Here is a 26,020-nt window from a genome sequence, read left to right as displayed (position 1 = left end):
ATGAGAACACAACATACCAAAACCTTTGGGACACATGAAGGCAGTCCTAAGAGGGAAATTTATAGCCTTAAGTGCCTATATTAAGAAATTAGAAAGCCGATGTTTTGGCACATGCCTTTAATCCCAGCACTCGGGAGGCAAAGGTAGGAGGATCGCTGTGAGTTTGAGGCCACCCTGAGACTCCTTAGTGAATTCCAGGTCAGCCTGGGCTACAATAAGACCCTACCTCAAAAAAAAAGAAAGAAAGAAATTAGAAAGGTTGCAAGTAAACAACTTAATGCTTCACCTTAAAGCCTTGGTGATAAAAAGAACAAGGCAGGGATAGAGGGATTTCTTAGTGGTTAAGGCATTTGCCTTCAAAGCCAAGGGACCCAGGTTCGATTCCTCAGGGCCCACATTAGTCAGATGCACTAGGGCGCACACATTTAGTGTTTGTTTGCAGTGGCTGGAACCTGGCATGCCCATTCTCTCTCTCTACCCCCTTTCTCTGTCAAATAAATACATAAATATATTTTTTTTAAGTAAAAGAAGAATAAGGGAAACTGAACGTCAGTAGATAGGAAGAAATAATAAAACTTAGGGCAGAAATTAATGAAATAGAAAAAAATCCAAATAATTAATGAAACAAAGAGTTGGTTCTTTGAAAGGATAAACAAAATTGATAAACCCTTAGCAAATCTGACCAAAAGAAAGAGAGAATAGACACAAATTAATAAATTAAAGATGAAAAAGGCACCATTACAATAGATACCAGAGAAATTCAAAAAATTATGGGGACATAGTATAAGAACATATACTGCACTAAGTTTGAAAATTTGAAAGAATTGGATGATTTCCTTGATTTATATGACTGACCCAAATTAAATCAAGATGAGATTAACCACTTAAATAGACCTACAAGAAGTATGGCGATCCAAGCAGTTATCAAAAATCTCCCAACAAAAAAAAGTCCAGGCCCAGATGGATTCACTGGTGAATTTTACCAGACCTTCATGGAAGAACACCAATGCTTCTTAAACCTTTCCATAAAATAAAAAAAGAAGGAATCCTACCAAACTCCTACAAAGCCAGCATCACCCTGATACCAAAACTAGGCAAAGACAGAACATAAAAAGAAAATTACAGACCAATCTCCCTCATGAACATAGATGCCAAAATTCTCAACAAAATATTGGCAAAAAGAATATAAGAATATATCAGGAAGATTCACACTGACCAAGTAGGCTTTATCCCAGAGATGCAGGGATTGTTCAACATTTGCAAATTGATAAATGTACTACATTCTATAAATGGACTGAAGGACAAAAATCACATGATCATCTCATTAGATGAATAGAGCAAAGAGGGAACCTACAGAATGGGAGAACATCTTTGCCAGCTGTTACATCTGACATAGGATTAATATTTAGGATATACAAAGAACTCAAAAAATTAAATAAGAAATCACACAACCCAATTAAAAATGGGCTATGGAACTAAATAGAGAGTTCTCAAAGAAGAGATACATATGGCATAAAAAACATCTAAAAAATGTTCTACATCCCTAATCATCAGAGAAATGAGATTAAAATTACATTGAGATTCTATCTCACTTCTGTCAATTGGCTACCCTGATGAAAACAAATGACTATAAATGGTGGTGAGGATGTGGAAAAAAGAGGAACCCTTGTACACTGTTGGTGGGAATGCAATCTGGTCCAGCCATTGTGGAAATCAGTGTGGAGGTTCCTGAGACAGCTAAAAATAGATCTACGATATGGCCCAGCTATCCCACTCCTAGGCATATAGCCTAAGGACTTGGCTCACTACTTTAGAGATACTTGCTCAACCATGTTTATTGCTGCTCCACTCACAATAGCTGGGAATTGGAACCAGTCTAGATGTCCCTCAACTGATGAGTGGATAATAAAGATGTGGCACATTTACACAATGGAGTTCTCCTCATTGGTAAAGATAAATGAAGTTATGAGATTTGCAGGAAAATGGATCGATCTGGAAAGGATTATGCTTAGTGAGGTAACCAAGGTCAAGAAAGCCAAATGTCACATATTCTCTCTCATATGTAGATCCTAGCTACAAATGATTGGACTTCTATATGAGTAGGAATAAAACTCAGTTGCAGAGGCCAGTATGCTAGAAAGGGGATATAAAGGGAATAGAAAAGAAGGGAGGGACTTAATAGGATGCTATTGTATACATGTAAGTAGAAGAACAGATTGGGGGTGAAAAGGCCTAAGTGAGGTCAGGGGAAGAGACTGAATAAAGGAATGTGTAGGGAGGGCTAATAAAAATCTAAGAGGGTATAAATAAGTCATAGAAACCTAATTTTTTGGACAATGGAACACTTAGAAGCCATAGATTATTAGTAGAAAATTTTCAGTGCCAGGGATGAGATACCTTCCAATGAGTTCTCTGATGCCCCAAAACATGACAGGCCATTGTCGAGGCCCTTGGTTTCCAACCAGGAATAGATGGTAAGACCCCATTGCTGAAGACCTAGTTAGGCTGCAAGGCCACTGAGAAATCCTGCTGGAACTGAGCTAATAACCTCCTACATGTAGATAGAAAGCTGGAAAAAGCTACGCTGCATTCAGTTCAATGGGAGAGAGAAGAATCACCAGTGGACATACTCAACAGTGGACACTGCAAGTTTGGAGTTTGGCCAGCCAGGCCAAATGAGCTAACAGGTACAATAGTGGCATGTCTATTATGGGAGAAACCAACCAGCATCTAATTGGGCTGGAGGCCTGCTCCATAGGAAGGAATAGATCCCTGATACTGAAAACCTACAACAGGGGTAGTCATGAGCCCTAGGGGTTCTGCTGGTGTCTGGATAAATGTATGTACTATGCTCACCAAACTGCCCAGTAAGCACTTTTCTTAATGTTCATAACCATATATTAATGCTACTCTTTTGGTTAGAGAAGCTTCTCTTTTCAGATGGCAGTGGCCTTGGGATGACAGAAGGCACAATGGTGCTGAGAAGTGACAGAGGAGTGCTCAGCACTGCAATATTTTTATCACACCTTCCAAGGCTCAGGAACCATTGCAGAAGATGTGGCAGAATGTAAGAACCAAGGGAAGAGTAGGTCTCCTTATAATGTGCTCCTCCAGACACAAAATGGCCTGGATATCCATGACCTCACAGTGCCTGATACTACCTACACAAGACCATCATAATAGGAGGAAAAGATCATGACATCAAAAGTAAAAGAGACTGGTTGAGATGGGGAGGGGATATTGTCTACAATTATGGAAGCTATCAATAAAAAAAATAAAAAGAGGGCTGGAGAGATGGTTTAATGGATAAGATGCTTGCCTGCAAAACCAAAGGACCCAGGTTCAACTCCCTAGGACAAGATAAGCCAGATGCACAAGGGGGCACATGCATCTGGAGTTCGTTTGCAGTGGCTGGAGGCCCTGCTGTGCCCATTCTCTCTCTCTACCTGCCTATTTCTGTATTTCTTTCTTTCTCAAATAAGTAAAAATAAATTTTTAAAAAACTTTTATGTTGTTTATTTTTATTTATTTGAGAGTGACAGAGAGAGAGAGAAAGAGGTAGATGTAGAGAGAATGGGCGCACCAGGGCCTCCAGCCACTGCAAACTGAACTCCAGATGCGTGTACCCTCTTGTGCATCTGGCTAACATGGGTCCTGGAGAACTGAGCCTTGAACCGGGGTCCTCAGGTTTCACAGGCAAGCGCTTAACCACTAAGCCGTCTCTCAAGCCCAAATTTTTTTTTTAAAAAAGAAAAATTTTAAATGAAAATATTTTAAAAATTAAATTAGTATTTGGGGGTTATAGCTCAGGCTAAACTAGGCTTAGAGGAAAAAAAGACAAAGTAATTGAGCTACAAGTCTGAATTAGATTAGAGTTGGGCATGGTTGCACATGCCTTCAATTCTAGCACATGGGAGGCAGATGTAGGAGGATCACCATGAGTTTGAGGCTACCCTGAAACTGTATAGTGAGTTTCAGGTCAGCCTGGGCTAAAGTGAAACCCTACCTCAAAAAAAAAAAAAAAAAAGGAAAATAAAAGATTAGGGACAAGGAATTTTTTCAGGATTTGTTTTTGTTGTGATTATTAATTGATTGGCTCTTAAAGGATTTAAAATATTGAAAAAAGGAGCTGCGGTGTTGGCTTAATAGTTAAGGCATTTATTTGCCTGTGAAAACTAAGGACCAAGGTTCAATTCCCTAAGACTCACATAAGCCAGATGCACAAGGTGGCACATGCATCTGAATTTCATTTGCAGTAGCTAGAGGCCCTGTGCACCCGTTCTCTCTCTTTTTCTCTAATAAATAAATAAATAAATATATTTGTTAAAATATTGTAAATATAGAAGTTCTTTTCTGCATATTTCCATTTATTAAGGATATAATAATTATGTGATCCACCCATGTAGAAACCTGGTTATTAGGGTCAGTAAGTAAATATGCTAATAAGTAAATGGTGACTAAGAAACAGTTATTAAGTTCTAGTAATTATTTTTGAAATCAACATTGAAAGGCCTTGGGAAATTCTGCCCTTCTTGTTCCACATTACAACAAGAGATGATTTGTTCCAAATTAATTTTTTCATAGGAAGAAAAAACTGGTCAGAGGCCATCTGATGCCAAAGAGATAAAGCTTTATGCCCAGATTCCCCCGATAGAGAAGATGGACGCTTCCTTATCCACACTTGCTAATTGCGAGTAAGTTCCTGTTTCTCATCCCTCTATCACTAATAGCTTTTCTTTCCTTTTCTTATACAAACTAGAAAAATGTTTAATTTCTTCTTTATTTGTTTATTGTTATTTTCCCCTTGACAAACCCAAACTTGAGAGATTATTGGTTACAAGATTACTGATGAGATCATACTGAACAATAAATACAGTATGTTTGTGGTGGTTTGAATTTATGGCCCCATAGACTCAAGATTTTTTTGTTTGTTTGTTTGTTTTGTTTTGTTTTTGAAGGCAGGGTTTCACTGTAACTCAGGCTGATCTGGAATTCACTGTATATTCTCAGACTGGCCTCGAACTCATGGCAATCCTCCTACCGCTGTCTGCCTCCAGAGTGCTGGGATTAAAGGCGTGCACCACCACACCTAGCTGACTTGGGTATTTTTATTAAGATTGAGCTTGCAACTTTGGGTCTCCAGTGGGCAGAGCCCTCCTGGGGAAGAGCTGTGACACAGGGGATAGATCTTAAGTGGCGTCTTCATGTGTGTTCAGAGGAGTTGGTGCTCTGGCTGTTTGTGTTTGGTGGGTGTTTGTAGTGTCTTTCTACTTGGATCTATGGAAGTGAGCCATCTTCTTCCACCATTGGTGTTTCCCCTACATTCTGAAAGCTTGGAATAAGCATTTTCCTCCCATAAGCTCCTTCTGGTCAGATGTCTGTCCAGCATTGCAGCGGTAACTGCAACAGTGTTTTTCTGTAGTTTTTATAAAATGTTTGGAGATAGACATTTCCTAGTCTTTAGGGAGAAGCTAAATAACAACAAATTATTACCCTGTATACTCTACTATATTTTAGGTTGGTTGTAGGGGTACACACCTGAAATCTAAGCTACTTTGGAGACCAAGAAAGGAGAATAGTGAGTTCAAGGATAGCCTGGGGAACTTATCTAGACTCTGTCTCAATATAAAAAATTAAAAATAAAAATTGCTAAGCATATAGCTCAGTAGAAGAGTGCTTTCCTAGCATATGAGAAAGGCCTTGAATTCAGTCTCGAGTATAGTAGTAAAATAATAAAATAAAATTGAAATTTTACTACTTTCATAAAATTATCCACTAAAGTTAAAACCATATTTAGGGCTGGAGATATGGCTTAGCGGTTAATTGCTTGCCTGTGAAGCCTAAGGACCCTGGTTTGAGGCTCAATTCCCCAGGACCTACTTTATCTGGATGCCAAGGGGCACACATGTCTGGAGTCCGTTTGCAGTGGCTGGAGGCCCTGGCACACCCATTCTCTTTCTCTCTGCCTCTTTCTCTCTCTCTCTGTCACTCTCAAATAAATAAAAATAAACAAAAAATCTTAAAAAAATATGTTTACTTACTGGAACCTAAGAGATACCCTTTCTTGAAAACTTAAAAAACAGGGCTAGAAAGATGGTTTAGTGTTTCAGTTACTTGCCTAAGGTTCTCTTCCCCAGAACCTACCTAAAGCTAAATGCACAAGGTGGTTCATGTGTCTGGAGTTTGTTTGCAGTGGCTAGAGGCCCTGATGTGCGCATTCTCCCTCTAATTATATATACATATTGGTTTTTGAGGTAGGGGTTTCACTCTAGCCCAGGTTGACCTGGAATTCACTCAGGGTGCCCTCGAACTCATGGCGATCCTCCTACCTCTACCTCCCGAGTGCTGGGATTAAAGGCATGCGCCACCAAACCCAGCTTAAAAATAAAATGTTTTTCTTTTAACTTAAAGATAACCATCTGCAGGGCTGAGGAGATGGCTTAGTGGCTAAGGTGCTTGCCAGCAAGGCCAATAGAGGACCCAGGCTTGAGTCTCTAGTACTCATGTAAAGCCTGATGCACAAGGTGGCACATGCATCTGGAGTTTGTTTGTAGTAGCTAGAGGCCCTGGCGTGTCCCTTCCCCTCCCTCCCTCTCTTTCTCTTTGCCTCTTTTTTCCCCCCTCTCAAATAAATAAATATGTTTTTTAAAATAACCACTTGCAAAGTCTCTAATGCCAATTTGTATGTGGAACAGTTGCTTTGTGTTTTCATTAGCACATGGCACTATAGCCAAGAAGATGGGCTGTCACAGTAAGAAATCTATGTTGGTGGTTAGGAATCCTTTGTCTTAGTCCCAGGTCTATAGCAACATGTACTCAAAAATGTGACTGGGTGAATGTGGGTGGGATTAAGAACTGTCTGCTCTGGGCTGGAGAGACGGCTTAGTGGTTACGCGCTTGCCTGTGAAGCCTAAGGACCCCGGTTCAAGGCTCAATTCCCCAGGACCCACATTAGCCAGATACACAAGGGGGCGAATGCATCTGGAGTTCCTTTACAGTGGCTGGAGACCCTGGCGCGCCCATTCTCTACCTCCTCCCCCCGCCTCTTTCTCTCTGTCGCTCTCAAATAAATAAAAATTTTTTAAAAAATTGAAGAACTGTCTGCTCGTGCCATCTTATAGAGAGTATTTTGGGAAGCTACCTAATGCATAAGCTTTTTAAATTTTTTATTTATTTGTTTGAGAGAGAGAGAAAGAGACAGAGAGAGAGAATGAGTGTGCCAGGACCTCCAGCCACCGTGAACGAACTCTAGATGCATATACTACCTTGTGCATTTGACTTACAGTGGGCCCTGGGGAATTGAATCTGGGTCCTTTGGCTTTGCAGGCAAGCATCTTACTGCTAAGCCGTCTCTCCAGCCTTGTATAAACTTTTTAATGCTGTGAAATGTTAAAAGATGCCACTTTTTCAGAGGTAGTTAATGGACAGCCTAGTTAATTCAAGGCTTTTTGATGTATAAAAATTTACAAATGGAATGAGTCCATCAATAGGCAAAGTATAGCCAAATCAGTTTAGATGAATAGTATGTGACGACTCACTACTCACAGGTCTGTTTAGTAGCTACATCACTATACACTGGTTAGGAATCTTCTAGCCCAGCCTGACCTACAGTGTGAAACTATCTCAAAAAAAAGAAAAGAGGTCTGGAGAGGTGGCTCAGCAGTTAAGCGCTTGCCTGTGAAGCCTAAGGACCCCTGTTCAAGGCTTGATTTCCCAGGACCCACATAAGCCAGATGCACAAAGGGGTGCATGCGTTTGGAGTTCATTTTCAGTGGCTGGAGGCCCTGGCGTGCCCATTCTCTATCTATCTCCTTCTTTCTCTGTCTGTCACTCTCACAAAATAAATAAAAATAAACAACAAATTTTTTTTTAATTTTTATTTATTTATTTGACAGCGACAGACACAGAGAGAAAGACAGATAGAAGGAGAGAGAGAGAATGGGCGCTCCAGGGTTTCCAGCCTCTGCAAACAAACTCCAGACGTGTGCGCCCCCTTGTGCATCTGGCTAATGTGGGACCTGGGGAACCGAGCCTCAAACCGGGGTCCTTAGGCTTCACAGGCAAGCGCTTAACCGCTAAGCCATCTCTCCAGCCCCCAAATTTTTTTTTTAAAGAAAGAAAAGTAAAGAAAATTAGAGGCTAGAGAAATGGCATAGCATTTAAGGTGCTTCCTGCAAAGCCAAAGGACCTAGGTTTGACTCCCCAGGACCTACATAAGCCAGATGCACAAGGTAGCTCATGCATCTTGAGTTCATTTGCAGTGACTGGAGGCCCTGGTATACCCATTTTCTTTCTCTCAAATAAATAAATATATTTATTATTTCTTTGCAAGGAGAGAGAAAGAGGAGAGAAAAAGAAAATTGTGCACATCAAGGCCTCTTGCCACTGTAAATGAACTGCAAATATATGCTGCGTTGTGCATCTGGTTTTATGCAGGTACTGGGGAATCGGCCCTGTGCTGTCAGGCTTTGCAGGCAGGTGTCTCTAACTGTTGACCAATCTCTCCAGCCTCTTATCCTAACTGCATTAGCAGCACAACGTCTACTAATGAAACCTATGAATCTATATTTATAACAAGCAAGTTGGGTGATTCTTGTGAACCTATTACACTGATATTTGTATTTGAGATTAAAGGGAAAAGCAAGCAGAGTTACTCTGCAATTTTTTCTTTGTGGTGAAAGAACACTGTATTACATAAAAGTCTACCTTGGTTTTTTCTTCGGGTGGGGGGCTTCAAACATGATTTCAAAGTGATCAAAAAATTTTTTATCATAAAGCCACCTCAGAAGAAATCAAATTTGAGAAGGCTCTGTACTCAATACTAGAGCATCTTAGATACCAATCTTGGGGCACACTGCCTAAGCAAGAATTAAAAAATTATTTAAAGCTAAGCATGGTGGTACCCACCTTTAATTCCAGTACTCAGGAGGCACAGATAGAGGATCACTGAGAGTTCGAGGCCAGCCTTGAGACTACACAGTAAATTCCAGGTCAGCCTGGGCTAGAGCAAGACCCTCCCTTTAAAAAAAAAAAAAGAAAACCATTGTTTTCCAGCTACGTCTTTAGAGTTAAAAGCACTTCACTTTCCACTGATGGGGCTCAGAGTCGGGGAATGACTAGAAGTATACGGCTTTCTCCAGTTACTTGCCAGTTATTTATACCGTCATTGTTTTTGCTTTTTCAAGCAGATAAAAAAAATGAATAATTCCTCTTCAGGTCAAATCATAAGGGTAAGATACATGTTCTAGAATCAAAATTACCTGGGTTTTAATTTTGGCTCTGCCACTTTATAGCTTTGTATTATTGGGAATTGCTTAATATCTCTATGTCCCAATTTCATTTATAAAATGGGAATAGCCAGGGGTGGTGGCGAGCCTTCAATCCCAGCAAATGGGAGGCCAAGGTAGGGGGTCACTGTGAGTTTGAGGCCAGCCTAAGACTACATAGTGAATTCCAGGACAGCCTGGGCTAGAGCAAGACCTTACCTCGAAAACCCCCTAAAAAAGAAAAAAAAGTGAATAATAATAATACTTTAGAAGACTGAAATACTGACTCAAAGAACACAAGCATTAAAATTTCAACAGAAAAAATTAGTAGCTAGGCATGGTGACACACGCCTTTAATCCCAGCACTCAGGAGGCAGAGGTAGGAGGATCGCTGTGAGTTTGAGGCCATCCTGAGACTACATAGCAGATTCCAAGTCAGCCTGAGCTAGAAGGAGACCCTACCTCGAAAAACTAAAAAAACAAAAAATTAGTAAATAACATCAAATTGTCCTCAAAAGTTTTTTTTTTTAAATTTTCTATAATGAGTGTATATTAACTTTTTGTTTTGTTTTGGGGTGTTTTTTGAGGTAGGGTTTCACTCTAGCTCAGGCTGACCTGGAATTCACTATGCAGTCTCAGGGTGGCCTCGAACTCACAGCAGTCTTCCTACTTCTGCCTCCCGAGTGCCGGGATTTTTTTGGGGGCGGTTGTTCAAGGTAGGGTTTCACTGTAGTCCAGGCTTACCTGGAATTCACTCTGTATTCTCAGGGTGGCCTTGAACTCACGGTGATCCTCCTGTCTCTGCCTCCCAAGTGCTGGATTAAAGATGTGCACCAGCACACCCAGCCTGTATATTAACTTTTATAATCACAGAGAAAAAAGATTTCAAAATGAAGGAATGAATTTTATGACTGAAGGGAGAAAAGGATTCAGTATATAACAGAAACATGAATTAAATGTTATTTTGCCTAGGCATTACTGCTAGGGAAGAGTATCTGATGCACCATATACATTTTTCATATTAATCCAAGGTTTTCTGTTTTTTTTTTTTTAAGGAAGCTTTCAATGTCTACAAACTGCATTGAAAAGATCGCCAACCTGAATGGCTTAAGTAAGTGGTCCATTGTAGCAAATGGTTCTTGGATTTCCTATTTATATGAATAAACATTCCAGAGACACTGTGTAATTCTAGAAGCTGGCACCTGTTTTTAACCACAGTAGTTGTCAGATGACAGACAGAATATGTAAACCACATGTCTTAAGTTTGGTTATCCAGAGAAAAATAAGAGATTAGAGCCAGGCATCCCAGCCTCAGGAGGTAGAGGTAGGAGGATCACTGTGAGTTAGAGGCCACCCTGAGAACATAGTGAATTCCAGGTCAGCCTGAGCTAGAGTGAGACCCTACCCTGAAAAATCCAAAAAAAAAAAAAAAATTAGAAACAAGGCTGAAGTGACAGTTCAGCAGTTGAGGTGCTTGTGTGCAAAGCCTAACAACCTAGGTTCTATGCCCCAGTAGCCAGATACACAAAGTGTCACATGCATCTGGAGTTTGTTTGCAGTGGCAGAAGTCCTGGATAGGCCCATTCTCTCTGTCTCTGCTTGCAAATAAATTTTAAAAAAACATAGCTGGGCATAGTATAGCATACCTTTGATTTCAGCACTCAGGAGGCAGAGGTAGGGGAATTGCCATGAGTTTGAGGTCACCCTGAGACTAGATAGTGAATTCTTTGTCAACTTGGGCTAGAGCAAGACCCTACCTCAAAGAAACAAAAGAGAAGAAGATGATTAGAGATAATATGAGGCCTGGATATTTTATTGATTTATTTGAGATAGAGAGAGGGGCAGAAATAATGGGCATACCAAGATCTCTAGCCACTGCAGAGAAACTCCAGATGATGTTTTCTGAGTTGTTCCAAGGTCACTGCCATCTGAAAAAAAGAAGATTCTCTACCAAAAGTGAGAGTAGCATTAATATATGGGTATGAACATTAAGAGAAGAGAAGTGCTTACTGGGCAGTTTGATGAGCACAGTATATACATTTAGTCAGACAGGAGTAGACGTTACACCTCTAGAGCTCATGACTACCCCTGCTTTAAGTTTTCAGTATCAGGGATGTATTCCCTCCCATGGAGCGAGCCTTCAGTCCAATTAGAGGGCATTTGGTTTCCACCATGACAGGCGTGCCATCTATTCCTGGTGGGAAACCAAGGGCCTCGGCAATGGCCTATAATGTTTTGGGGGCATCAGGGACCTCCCTTGCCAACAACTCACTGGAAGGTATCCCATCCCTGGCACTGAAATTTTTCTAGCAATGATCTATGGCTGCTGAGGGTTCCATTGTCCAAAAAAGTAGGTTTTCATATGATTTATTTATATCCTCTTAGATTTTGATTAGCCCTCCCTCCACCTTTCCTTTACTCTTCAGCATGGAGGATTCTTTCAAGTATTTTCTGTAGAGCTGGGTTTTTTTTCAAGTATTTCTTTAGCCTGCTTTTGTTGTGGAATGTCCTTATTTCTCCATCTGTTTGAATGGATAGCTTTGTAAGATAAAGTAACCTTGGTTGACAGTTGTTATCTTTCAGAACTTGGAATACATCACTCCAAGCCCTTCTGGGTTTTAAAGTTTGTGTTGAGTAATCTGCTGTGGTCCTGATGGATTTGGCTTTGTAGGTAACTTGATTTTATTTTTTATTTTTTTATTTTTGTTTTTTTGAGGTAGGGTCTCACTGTAGTCCAGGCTGACCTGGAATTCACTATGGAGTCTCAGGGTGGCCTTGAATTCACAGCGATCCTCCCACCTCTGCCTCCCAAGTGCTGGGATTAAAGCCGTGTGCCACCACGCCCAGTGGTAACTTGATTTTTCTCTCTACCTGCTTTCAATATTTTTTCCTTTGGTTTGTATGTTTGGTAGTAATATGGTGAGGAGAGATTCTTTCCAGGTTTTGTCTGGTTGGTGTTCTAAAGGATTCCTGTATCTGCATTGGCACCTCTTTCCCAATTTGGGAGAAATTTTCTTCTATGATTTTGTTGAAAATGTCTACTATGGAGTGAAATTCTTCTCCTTCTACTATACCCTGTATTCTTTTTTTTTTTTTTTGACTTAATAAATTTTATTTTTCCAAATGTACAGTCAGTTGAGTTGAACCTGTTCATGCATCTTCACCAGCAGCGGGGGCATCTCCACCCTTGGTATTTCTGGTGTAAATCACTTGAGTTCTGTGCTTTGAAACCAGTTTGATAAGTCCTTTACTAAGGAGCTCCTGAAGGGCTGCCCTGGCCAGGGAACCGCGGATCTTCAGTCTCTCAGAGACCACAGCAGGGGTAATAAGCTTATAGTTGGGAACTTCTTTACAGAGTTTGTCGTACGTAGCTTTGTCAAACAGGACTAGGTTGTTGAGCTTGTCCCGAACTTTGCCTTTGGACCACTTCTTCTTTTTGGCCTTGCCCCCAGACTTGTTTACTGGGTCTTTGTCTTTCTTAGCCGACTTCCCGGCGTCTTTCTTCTTCTTGTCGTCCTTGGGCGGCATGGCGAAGCTTGGAGAGCCGCTGCGACCACTGCGGCTTCGCTAAGATGTCGGAGAAAAAGGAAGCTATACCCTGTATTCTTATGTTTGATCTCTTCAGAGTGTCCCAAATATTTTGAAATTCCCGTTCATACTTTCCTATTAGTTTGTCTTTCTCTTTGTTGGACTGTATTATATCTGCCACCTGGTCTTCTAGCTTAGATATTCTGTCCTTCATCCATTCTACTGGTGAGCTTTTTTTTTTTTTTTAGTTTTTATTAACATTTTCCATGATTATAAAATATATCCCATGGTAATTCCCTCCCTCCCCACCCCCACACTTTCCCATTTGAAATTCCATTCTCCATCATATTACCTCCCCATTACAATCATTGTAATTACATATATACAATATCAACCTATTAAGTATCCTCCTCCCTTTCTTTCTCTACCCTTTATGTCTCCTTTTTAACTTACTGGCCTCTGCTACTAAGTATTTTCATTCTCACGCAGAAGCCCAGTCATCTGTAGCTAGGATCCACATATGAGAGAGAACATGTGGCGCTTGGCTTTCTGGGTCTGGGTTACCTCACTTAGTATAATACTTTCCAGGTCCATCCATTTTTCTGCAAATTTCATAACTTCATTTTTCTTTACCGCTGAGTAGAACTCCATTGTATAAATGTGCCACATCTTCATTATCCACTCATCTGTTGAGGGACATCTAGGCTGGTTCCATTTCCCAGCTATTATAAATTGAGCAGCAATAAACATGGTTGAGCACGTACTTCTAAGGAAATGAGATGAGTCCTTTGGATATATGCCTAGGAGTGCTATAGCTGGGTCATATGGTAGATCAATCTCTAGCTGTTTTAGGAACCTCCACACTGTTTTCCACAATGGCTGGACCAGATTGCATTCCCACCAGCAGTGCAGAAGGGTTCCTTTTTTTCCACATCCCCGCCAACATTTATGATCATTTGTTTTCATGATGGTGGCCAATCTGACAGGAGTGAGATAGAATCTCAATGTAGTTTTAATCTGCATTTCCCTGATGACTAGTGACGTAGAACATTTTTTTTAGATGCTTATATGCCATTTGTATTTCTTCCTTTGAGAACTCTCTATTTAGCTCCATAGCCCATTTTTTGATTGGCTTGTTTGATTCCTTATTATTTAACTTTTTGAGTTCTTTGTATATCCTAGATATTAATCCTTTATCAGATATATAGCTGGTGAAGATTTTTTCCCATTCTGTAGGTTGCCTCTTTGCTTTTTTCACTGTGTCCTTTGCAGTGCAAAATCTTTGTAATTTCATTAGGTCCCAGTGGTTAATCTGTGGTTTTATTGCCTGAGCAATTGGGGTTGTATTCAGAAAGTCTTTGCCAAGACCAATATGTTGAAGGGTTTCCCCTACTTTTTCCTCTAGCAGTTTCAGAGTTTCCGGTCTGATGTTAAGGTCTTTAATCCATTTGGACTTAATTCTTGTGCATGGCGAGAGAGAAGAATCTATTTTCATCCTTCTGCAGATATATATCCAATTTTCAAAACACCATTTGCTGAAGAGGCTGTATCTTCTCCAATGAGTATTTTTGGCATTTTTATCGAATATCAGGTGGCTATAGCTACTTGGGCTTACATCTGGGTCCTCTATTCTGTTCCACTGATCTACATGTCTGTTTTTGTGCCAGTCTGGTGAGATTTTCTACAGAGTTTTTTATTTCATTAACTGTGTTCTTCATTGCTAGCAATTCTCACTGTTTTTTCTTTATTATTTCTATTTCCTTGTTTATGTCTTGTATTGACCTCTTTATTTCATTAAATTGGTGTCCTGTGTCTTCTTTGATTCCTTTGATTTCCTCTTTAACTTCTTTGAGCATATTAATAATGATTCTTTTGAAATCTTTTTCAGGCATTTCCTCTAACTCATTCTTACTGGAGGTCATTTCTGATGCATTAATAATTTTTTGGTGGATTTATATTGTCTTGATTTTTGGTGTTTCTTTTGTTGTAATGTATATATTTTTACATCTTGGATTAATTTAATGCTTGGATTTTCAAGTTAGCTGCAGTATTATTAGTTGTATCAACCAATCTGGTGTTATATATCTTCAGGGTAGGAGTTTAAGGTGCTAAGTATGGCTCTCAAGACTCTCAGAGTATCTACAAAAATGACCCTAGATGTTGGGTTTGTCTGCTATGAAAGTATTTAAGTAGGCTGAGTGGAACAAAATACAGGCAGATTCTAAAATTTAACTAAACAATGTACACATTCAATAAAAACAGCACAGAGTATTTATGCAAGAGTAGGTATTATGACAACCATATCCTCTAACAAAGTCACTGTCCCTTAGGTGTGTGGTGCCTCAAACCCTTAATCCTGTCAATAAGGACGTAAGATTTCTGGTCTGTTGAGGGTTCCAAGTCAGCTTGTGACCAAGTGAGACCCTTCCCTAATGAACAACAGAAGAAGAGGAAACAAAGCCACTATAAATCAAGAAGCAACAAATAACAAGCCCAAAATATAGCTTATTTAAGAATGGCAAATCCAACAATCCATCAGATTTAACATATAATATATCCTGATATGGAAGGTGCAATTAGCGCTTCTGGTTCTGGCCTATAGACCAGGCTTATTTGGTGGGTAATGACCTGGTGTAATCCCAGTTACCTTTTGGGGTGATTTTGGTCTCAGTTATACTGCGCTCCTGCTTGAGTCCCTCTTTGGTGCATTGTGGGTTCAGGTAGACTGGCTGGGTTGTTGGATCGCTGCTCTGGCTGCTAGTGCTGGGTGCTGTGTGTTCCCTTCCACTGGTCTCTGGTGCTTGCAGGCACTTTCACTGGCGGTAGGGGAGGGGAGGCTGAGGATGGTGGCTCTTGTTCTCCCGCTGGTCCACGTGATCCTCTACCTCGTAATCTGTTCCTCCGTTGCTGCTGTTCTCCCTTTACGTTTCTTGAGTTTGCAAGGAGCTCCGATGTGAGTGAAAATCCCCTCACATGGCTTTTCCTGTGGCTCAAGCCGAGCCTGGCAGCTGTGGCCCCGCAGACCTGGTGCCGCCACTGCTGGAGCCGCTTCTGCCTGCCTGTGTGGGCTCTGTGTGCCTGGGATCTCTCCTACCTCTCTGCTGCTGTTGGTAATTTCTCATACACCTCACTTTTTAGTAGAAGAGTATATTTTGCTGGGTTTTTTTTTTGGCTTTTTCTCTCCTAGGCTGCTTTGGCGTGGTTCCTACATCACCATCTTAACCGGAAGTCTCAAATATTTTTATTTTGTTTTTATTTGTTTATTTGGGAAAGAGAGAGAGAGAAATGAATAGACACGCCAGGACCTCCAATTTCTACAAACAAACTACCGGTGCATGTGCCACCTTGTGCATCTGGCTTATGTGGGTTCTGGGAACTTGAACTAGGTCCTTTGGCTTTGTAGGCAAATGCCTTAACTGCTAAGCCATTGTCCCAGCTGTAGAGATCTGTTTTTAAAAATATTTTATTAGGGCTGGAGCAATGCCTTAGTGGTTAAAACGTTTGCCTGCAAAGCCTACAGACCCCAGGACCCAAATAAGCCAGACGCACAAGGTGGTGCATGTATCTGGAGTTTGTTTGCAGTGGCTGGAGGCTGTGATGCGCCCATTCTATCTATCTTTCTATCTGGTTCTTCTCTCTCTCTTAAAAAATACTTTATTTATTAGAGAAAATGAGACCCTGTGTCAAAATTTAAAAAATAAGCTGGGTATGGTGGCGCACACCTTTAATCCTAGCACTTGGGAGGCAGAGGTATGATCGCCATGAATTCAAGGCCACTCTGAGACTATATAGTGAATTCCAGGTCAGCCTAAGCTAGAGTGAGACCCTACCTTGAAAAACCAAAAAAAATAAAAATAAAAATAAATAGTGGGGTCAGGCATTGTGGTGCATACCTTTAATCCCAGTATTCGAGAGGCAGAGATAGGAGGATTGCCATGAGTTCAAGGCCAACCTGACAGTACATAGTGAATTCCAGGTCAGCCTGGGCTAGAGCAAGACTCTACCTCAAAAAAAAAAAAAAAAAAAGAAAAAGAAAAACTAACTTTAGCTGGTTGTGGTGGCTCTTATCTGTAATCCAAGCATTTAAAAGGCTGAGGTAAGAGGATTGCAGAGTGTTCATGACTAGCCTTGGCTACATATTGAGTTCTAGGCCAGCCTGGTCTACAGTGTGAGACTATCTCAAAAAAAAAAAAAAAAAAGGTGGCATGGTGGCGCATACCTTTAATCCCAGGACTTGGGAGGCAAAGGTAGAAGGATTGCCATGAATTCAAGGCCACCCTGAGATTATATAGTGAATTCCAGGTCAGCCTGGGCCAGAGCAAGACCCAACCCTACCTCAAAATAATAGAAAAGAAAGAAAGAAAAAGAGAGAGAGAGAAAGAAAGGAAGAAAATTAGAGGCTGTAGAGATGGTTGAATAGATGGCTTAGCAGTTAAGGCTCTTGCCTGCAAAACCAAAGGACTCAGGTTCAGTTCCCCAGGACCCATGTAAAGCCAGATGCACAATGCACAGATGCACAGATGGCACATGCATCTGGTCTCAAAACTCAGGTATCTTTTTTTAATTATTTTTTATAGTTATTCTCTTACCTCAGTGCTGGGATTAAAGGTATGTGCCACCATTTCTGGCTTCCCCTCATTCTTTCCTTATCCCCCTTCCATTGAACCTTTTTACTAGTGGCTATACCACTGATGAGAATGACTCCTCCTCCTGCAACCAATAACTGCCATTAGCTAGAAGCCTTATTTTTATTTTTAATTTGTTTGTTTGTTTGCTTTTTCTAGGTAGGGTCTCTCTCTAGCTCAGGCTGACCTGGAACTCAGTCTGTATGTAGTCCCAGGATGGCCTCAAACCCATAGTAATCCTCTTAACTTCTGCCTCCCAAGTGCTGGGATTAAAGACTTGTGCCACCATGCCCGGCTTCATGGGAGTGTTTTTAATATGTCTTCATTTATATTTGAGATGTATATGTGGCCAAGCTTACAATTAATTTTTTTTTTTTTTTTTTTTTTTTAGATAGGGTTTCACTCTAGGCCAGGCTGACCTGGAATTCACTCTGTAGTCTCAGGGTGGCCTCAAACTCATGGTGATCTTCCTACTTCTGCCTTCCGAGTGCTGGGATTAAAGGCGTGTGCCACCATGCCTGGCAAAGATGTTTATTTTTGTGTATTAGCGACACAGAGAGAGAGTGAGAATGGGCGTGCCAGGGCCTCTAGCCACTGCAAACGAACTCCAGACGCATGTGTCACCATGCGCATCTGGCTTACATGGGACCTGGAGAGTTGAACCGGGATCCTTAGCCACTAAGCCTTCTCTTCAGCCCTGTTCTCTTTTATCCTTGTAATGTTTCCATAGCCAGCAATTTATGACCACGCATTCCAAGTAATTATCTAGTTTTAAAATTTTTATTTATTTGAGAGAGTGAGAGAATGAGTGTGCTAGGGCCTCCAGCCACTGCAAACAAACACCAGATGCACATGCCGCCTTGTGTACCTGGCTTATATGGGTCCTGGAGAATCAAACCTGGGTCTTTTGGCTTTGTGGTCATATGCCTTAACTGCTAAGCTATCCTTCCAGCCCAATTAGTCAGTTTTAAGTTTAATATTACTATGATGTGAAATTATAGTGTAGTTTTTACCTTAGATGATGTTTATTTGATTATCTACTTTTATAGTGTAGCTTTTTCACTCATTATATATAGATGTTCTATAAAATGTAGCTAAAGCTTTATTATAGTAAATGTCTAATATTTGTATAGTATTCTCATAAACAAAATGCTTTCTTTCCACTACAGAAAACTTGAGGATATTATCTTTAGGAAGAAACAACATAAAGAATTTAAATGGACTGGTAGGTTGCATTTTTTATAACTTTTTATTTACTTTTTAAATATTTTTATTTATTTGAGAGAGTATGGGCATGCCAGGTCTCTTGCCACTGCATACAAAATCCAGACACATTGCATTACTTTGTGCATCTGGCTTTACATGGGTGCTGGGAAATCAAACCTGGGCTATCAGGCTTTGCAAGCAAGTTCGTATAACTGGTAAGCCATCTCTCTACTCCCGTCTTATTTATCACTTTTAAAAGAAACACACCTTTTTTTTTCTTATTGTAAAAATAATGATTCCTTCATGTAATGAGGCATGCCTTTAATCCTATCACTTGGGAGGCTAAGTTAGGAGGGTTGTGTGAATTCAAGACCAGCCTTGGGCTACAGAGTGAGTTCTAGATCAGCCTGTGCTACAATGGTACCCTGCCTCAAAAAATCTAAAACTAATAATAATAATGTGCCTTCCATAGTAGAATCTAAGAAGTATCTATGAAGTACTGACAAGTTTAACACTGCTAACATTTTGCTTTACCTCTTTTATTTTTTTAATTCTTCAATGAGTATGTAAAGTGAAATTGTACTATGCATACTGGTTTGTATCTCCTCTTTAACTTAATACATAAGATCATTTTTCATGTTAATAATTCATCTGACTCACTTGCTATATTTCCTGAATATGTATTCTCAGCCAGCCAGTGGTTCAGGCACTAGAAACATGGCAGACTCTAAAATTACCTTAACTCCCATAGACCTTATGTTATAGTCATGGGAGATATGCTAAAAGGTAATTAATTGTAGTTGAGATGGTAATGAAGAATAATGAGGCACATAAGGAAGGCAAGGGCTTGGGATGTAACTAAATTAGAATGTTTGCCTAGCATACAGGAAGCCCTTGATTGAATTCTGGCACCATATAGTAATAAATAAGGGGACCGGGCATGGTGGCGCATGCCTTTAATCCCAGTACTCAGGAGGGAGAGGTAGGAGGATCGTCATGAGTTCGAGGCCACCCTGCGATTACATAGTGAATTCCAGGTCATCCTATGCTGTAGTGAGGCCCTACCTCGAGAAACCAAATAATAATAATAATAATAGTAATAAAAAATAAGGGGCTAGAGAGGTGGCTCAGTTAAAGGTGTTTGCTTGTAGAACCTGATGGTCTGGGTTTGATTACCTAGCACCCACGTAAAGCCAAATGCACAAAGTGGCACATGTGCTCAAACTCATTTGCAGTGGCAGTAGGCCTTGGCATGCCCATATTCGTTCATTCTCTCTGTGTGTTTGCAAATCATTAACAAAATAAACAAAATAACTTTCAGAATACGTTCCCCGCTTTTTTTGTTTTGTTTTGTTTTTCGAGGTAGAGTCTTATTCTAGCCCAAACTGTCCTGGAATTCTCTATATAATCTTAGGCTGGCCTTGAACTCATAGCCATCCTCCTACCTCTGCCTCCTGAGTGCTGGGATTAAAGGTGTGCGCCACCACGCCCAGCCCCACTTCTTTTTTTGCAGTACTGGGTATCAAACCTAGAACCTAGAACTTCATGCATGCCAAGGGCAAACACTCTACCATTGTATACCCCTGCCTAGTCATGTCCTTTGATCATGTATGTGTGTACTGTTTGTGGTGTGGTATACACGTGTGTGTGCTTCCCCTGTCACATGCAAACAGAGGCTGGAGGAGAATGTTGGATGTCCTCCTCTATTGCTCACCTGCATGTTTCCTTGAGACAGTCTCACTAAACCTTGTCTGCCATTTTCAATAGACTAGCCAGTATCTGCTCCCAACAGGACTGGAGCTTACAGGCATGCATGACCATACCTAGCCTTTACATGGGTACTTGGGAATCAAACTCAGGATAAATCAGGCCCTCTCAGTGCAGTAAGTGCTGTTATATACTGAACCATCTCCCCAGACCCCCAGTCATATCCCTTTTAAATGACAGTGTAACATTCTATTATTCTTATTTTTTAAAAAAGCTTTATTTTATTATTTTATTTATTTATTTATTTGCTAGGAGAGAAAGAGAGAGAGGTAGATATTGGAGACTGACAGAGAAAGAATGGGCACTCCAGGGCCTCCAGCCACTGCAAACAAACTCTAGCCACATGCATCCCTTCTGCATCTGGCTTACGTGAATCCTGAGGAATTGAACCTGGGTCCTTTGGCTTTGCAGGCAAGCACCTTAACTGCTAAGCCATTTCTCCAGCCCCTATTTTTATTGATTTGTCTATTTGCAAGCAGAAAGAGGAAGAGAAAGGGTGGGTGTGCCAAGGGCTTTTGCTACCACAAATGAACTCCAGACGCATGTATCACTTTGTACATCTGGCTTTACATGGGTACTGGGGAATCGAACCTGGACCCTTAGACTTTGCAAGCAAGTGCCTTTAACTGCAGAGCCATTTCTCCAGCCCAACTTTCTATTTTATTTTTGTAACATAATTTTTTAAAATTGCTTATAAGTCATTTAGCTTATTTCATGTTTGGGGTTATTATACTCGGTGTTGCTTCAGATTTCCTTCTAGCTGCATTTATTTGTCTATTTATTTATTTATTTTGTTTTTTTGAGGTCAGGCCTTTCTCTAGCCCAGGCTGATCTGGAATTCACTATGTAGTCTTAGGCTGGTCTTGAACTCACAGCAATCCTACCTTTGCCTCCCAAGTGCTGGGATTAAAGGCATGCGCCATCACACCTGGCTTTCCTTTTAGCTTTATTATTGCATATATCCCTGAATAATTCTTGGATAAATGCCTTGACATGGGATTTCTAGGTCAAAAAGTGTTGTTTGTTTTTTTTTGGAGGGGTGGGTTTTGAGGTAGGCTGATGTTACAGTCGGGTTCACATTGCTGGTAGAAGTCACCCAGCCAAGAGCAGTTTATGGGAAAAAGAGGTTTATTTTGGTTTACAGGCTCGAGGGGAGGCTCCATGATGTCAGGGGAAAATGATGGCATGAGCAGAGGGTGATCACCCCCTGGCAAACATAAGGTGGACAATAGCAACAGGAGAGTGTGCCAGACACTGGCAAGGGGACACTGGCTATGACACCCATAAGCCCGCCCCCAACAATACAAATCTACATCAGCTGGGAACTTGCATTCAGAACACTCAAGTTTATGGGGACGCCTGAGTCAACCCACCACAGCTGACACTCTAGTCCAGGCTGATTTATAATTCACTATGCAGTCTCAGGGTGGCATTGAACTCACTGTGATCCTCCTACCTCTGCCTCCCAAGTGCTGGGATTACAGATGTGTGCCACCACACCTGGCTCAAAAGGTGGTTTTTTAAAAAATTTTTTTGTTTTTTTAAATTCTTATTTATTTATTTGAGGGTGACAGAGAGAGAAGGAGGCAGACAGAGAGAGAATGGGCACGCCAGGGCCTCCAGCCACTGCAAACGAAATCCAGATGCATGTGCCCCCTTGTGCATCTGGCTAACGTGGGTCCTGGAGATTCAAGCCTCAAACCAGGGTCCTTAGGCTTCACAGGCAAGCACGTAACCACTATGCCGTTTCTCCAGCCCTTTTTTTTTTTAATTAAATAGAAACTTTACGTAGATACATCATGTGCTAGTACCATCATTCCCCTCCTCCCTGCCCTCACTCCACTGAGGGCCCTCCTTAGTGGCATTTTTGGTGTTCACCGTAGGGTTGTGTGTTATGGTTTGTGAGAACAGCTGTCAGTTATTGTGAGGAGGGGGAACAGTGCCTCTGGATATTCCCTCCCATCCTGTAGTTCTTGCCTTCTTTCCATCTCTTCTTCCACAAAATTCCCTGAGCCGTGGTGGGTGTGCTTTAAGCCTGCTTTAGTGTTGGGCTCTCAGCAGCTTCTGGATCTCTGCCTTGGTGCGTTCTGAGTGTCCTCAGTGTCTCCATCACCCTGGCGCAGGTTGTCAGGCACGCGGTGGAAGCAGCGCTCCTGCTTATCTCCCAGTTCCCTGTGGTCTCGCCTGGGCCCTGGCTGTTCTGATAGGGGTGGTTCTTCTGCTGATAGGGAATCAGCCCTTTATTCTTATCTTCTTGGTAGATTTTGGTTGTCTTATGCAAAAGAAAAATAGAAAAAGAACTGATTCTCCAGTGGAAAGTGAGATCAGTATAGGTTTAAGGGGATAAGCATTGTTAATTGAGAGAGATTTTGATGGGTGTAACCTCTCTTTTGGTCAAAGACTAGTGGCAGCTTCTCACTGGACTCCATAATCTTGGTCTCCAAAGGATTCTGTCTTGGTTCCCAGTTCTGGCTCTGAGTTCCTTTCCACTGAGCTGAACTCTTAGCCAGTCAGGGAGCCATTGGTTACCCACCTAGGCTGTGTGCCACTATTGTACAGGTGTGTACATCTTGTCAGGATGTTTGCTTTCATAAAGCAGGGTACCCTGCTTGCTCACAACATTGTTGGCTGTTTTCCCCCAGAAGCTCATGTAGCACTTTTCAGTGCTGTACAGGCTAACCATCTGGGAGCTGGTTTCCTTCCAGATTCAGCGGGATCTCTTGATGTTCTGCCTCAACAGCATGTGGTGTTTTCACTTTAGGCAGGTAATCAAGTGCTTGGACAGAAGCCTGTCTTGTTTTGGGGACCTTGTTCATCTCTGATGAACAGTTCAACATGGGTTGTAACAAATTTCTGGTACTGGGAGCCAAAAGGTTTTTGTGACATATTATCAAGTTGCCCTTTGGAAAGTTTGTCACAGTTTGTTATGACTACCAGTAATGTGTGAGATTTCCTCTTTCCTCATACCAATTCTGTGCATTTCAATTCTATATATACATATATATGTATGTTTGTGCATATGTAGTATTGTGGTGTGATGTGTGTATGATGTATGCATATGTGTGTGTGTGTGTATGTGCGCGCGCACGCACACAGATACACAGCCTCCTGTGTGGTATAGAAGACAAAGGAGAATGTCAGGCAAATATTTTGGATACTTTCAATAAAACTGGCTGACTATTCAGCCCCAGAGATTTTTCAGTCTCCACCCCCCACCATGGGACTGGGGTTTTAGACATGTGTGGCCACACCCACCTCCAGCTGTTGATGTGAGTGCTTGGGCATTTTCTCGTTGAATAAATTTTAGAATAATTTTATCACATTCATAAATGTAAATTCTTGAGGTGGAGGAAAGAATGTAAGAGCCAAAGGAAGGGTAGGACTCCTTACAATATGCTTCCTCCAGACATAAAATGGCCTCGATATCCATGACCTCATAGTGCCGGACACTACCTACACAAGACCATCATAAGAGGAGGAAAAGATCATGACATCAAAATAAAAGAGAGACTGATTGATATGGGGAGGGGATATGATGGAGAATGGAATTACAAAGGGGAAAGTTGGGGGAGGGAGGCTATTACCATGGGATATTTTTTATAATCATGGCAAATGTTAATAAAAATTGAGAAAAAAATAAAATAAATATAAATTCTTTTTAGAAGTCAGTTTGTAGGTTGCTTTGGAGAGAATTTACATGTTTATAGCAATGAATCTTTTGTTTTGTTTTTGTTTTTCAAGGTAGGGCCTCACCCTAGCTCATACTGACCTGGAATTCACTATGTAGTCTCAGGGTGGCCTTGAACTCATGGAGATCCTCCTACCTCTGCCTTCTGAGTGCTGGGATTAAAGGCATGTGCCACCTTACCAAGCACAATAAATCTTTTTTTAATGTTTTATTTATTATTGAGAGAGAGAAAGAGAGAGGCAGATACAGGGAGAGAATGGGCATGCCAGAGCCTCCAGCCACTGCAAATGAATCCTAGATGCATGTGCTACCTTGTATATCTGGCTTGCATGGGCACTGGGGAATCAAACCTGGGTCTTTAGGCTTCACAGGTAAGTGCCTTACCACTAAGCCATCTCTCCAGCCTGAATCTGTTCTTATGGAAGGAGTTTTGTTTAGTTTTGTTCTTCAGTAGAATTGTCTAGCTTTAATTCCTATAAGGCTTTGTCTAGTTCTTGAAGAAAAATGTATGTATGTATGAGTAATTTATAGTTTTTGTTGCCATGAAGAATGAGGTAATTTTTCTTTAACTACTATGTATAAAACAGACAATATTTAGATATCACAAATCACATTTTCTGAAGTTTCCTGCATAATATTTTGTTATCTGATTTCATTACTTTTGTTTTGTTTTGTTTTCTGAGGTAGGGTCTTGCAGCCCAGGCTGACCTGGAATTTACTATGCAGTCTTAGGCTCAAACTCACAGTGATCTTCTTATCTCTGCCTCCTGAGTGCTGGGGTTAAAGGCATGCACTACCATGACTGGTCTGAATTCATTACTTTATACAATTCAAACTATAATGATAATCTGTTATTTTATGAGGTCTCAAGTTGAGAGGTTTCACAGCATAAAGCCTTCCCACTTCTATAACCTCCAACATGATACTGTTCATAGGGCAAACACTGTATTTCAGTATCCATAATGTGATCCAGGGCCCAATGCACACTAAGCCCAAGTTCCACAACTGAGCTCCAGTGAAGCTCAGGACTAAATTTTCTCATCACTATTTCTTGAGTATTTTATCTGCTCTGATGCCTTATAAATTAAAGACATGAGCACAGTGGGGATCTAGGACCGTGAAAATATATGTAACGAAGTTTATGTTACTTAAAGACTGATTCCCTGCCTCCAAAAGACATTTGTGATATAATAATTAGATACTTTGAGAGAAGATGTCAGAATTCTAGTCTACAGAGCTTGGTTAAGTCACATATTTCTAATAATACCAAGATAGACTGATGAAAACTTTTCCTTTAAGGGCTGGGAGATGGCTTTAGCTGGTACTGTTTGTTCTGCAAGCAAGACTTGAGCTGGGATCCCCAAAACCCACATAAAAATGCCGGGCATAAATCATGTCCACCTGTAATCCCCATACTGGTAGAGACAGAAGGATCTTGGGGCTGGTTGGCTAGTTTGTCTAGCAGAATTGGTGAGATCCAGGTTTAGTAAGAAACCTTATCTCAAAATAAGGTGGCCGGGCATGGTGGCAGATGCCTTTAATCCAAGCACTTGGGAAGAAGAGGTAGAATATCGCTGTGAGTTTGAGGCCAGCCTGGAACTACAGAGTGAGTTCCAGGTCAACCTGGGCTAGAGTAAACCCTGCCTTGGGGGTGGGGGGAAGGTGGAGAGGAATAGAGGAAGATACCCAACATTGACCTCTGACTTCCACATGTATGCACACATACATACACATGTATCTGCATATATAGGTACACCTGTATACATATGAACATGCATGAACACCATACATACACAAACACAGGCAAAAAACTAAAAACAAGAAACAAATTTTCAGCTTTGAATATTGTTTTTTTTTTCTACTTGGAGAGTTGAAACTAAGATGAAACCTGGGCATTGAGATGACACTCAGAGCTTTCTCAATCTATCCCTTTTTTTTTT

The 26,020-nt window shown here is 41.0% G+C and overlaps 2 protein-coding genes across 3 annotated transcripts in view; one reads left to right on the top strand and one right to left on the bottom strand.

The window, feature by feature from the left end:
- Positions 1 to 26,020, top strand: part of Dnal1 (dynein axonemal light chain 1) — a 59,365-nt gene that overhangs the window by 18,616 nt on the left and 14,729 nt on the right. For both annotated transcript variants that reach the window (XM_045154250.1, XM_045154251.1), the window contains exons 3-5: positions 4,585 to 4,694; positions 10,322 to 10,377; positions 18,589 to 18,644. In XM_045154250.1, the coding sequence (XP_045010185.1) occupies positions 4,585 to 4,694; positions 10,322 to 10,377; positions 18,589 to 18,644 (222 nt within the window). The remainder of the gene's footprint in view (positions 1 to 4,584; positions 4,695 to 10,321; positions 10,378 to 18,588; positions 18,645 to 26,020) is intronic.
- Positions 12,350 to 12,851, bottom strand: LOC123462114 (40S ribosomal protein S25-like). Its single transcript, XM_045154252.1, has one exon. It carries the CDS (start codon positions 12,792 to 12,794, stop codon positions 12,417 to 12,419), a length of 378 nt encoding a protein of 125 aa, XP_045010187.1. The 5' UTR covers positions 12,795 to 12,851; the 3' UTR covers positions 12,350 to 12,416.

This window comes from Jaculus jaculus, chromosome 7 (assembly GCF_020740685.1).
Source record: "Jaculus jaculus isolate mJacJac1 chromosome 7, mJacJac1.mat.Y.cur, whole genome shotgun sequence".
NCBI lineage: Eukaryota > Metazoa > Chordata > Mammalia > Rodentia > Dipodidae > Jaculus > Jaculus jaculus.
The sequence above is the reverse complement of the archived record's forward strand: the minus strand, read 5'-3'. Positions and strand labels throughout refer to the sequence as shown.

Bases quoted from the DNA above. Each gene is read 5' to 3' on its own strand.
- LOC123462114 (XM_045154252.1), bottom strand. From the start codon at position 12,794: ATGCCGCCCAAGGACGACAAGAAGAAGAAAGACGCCGGGAAGTCGGCT.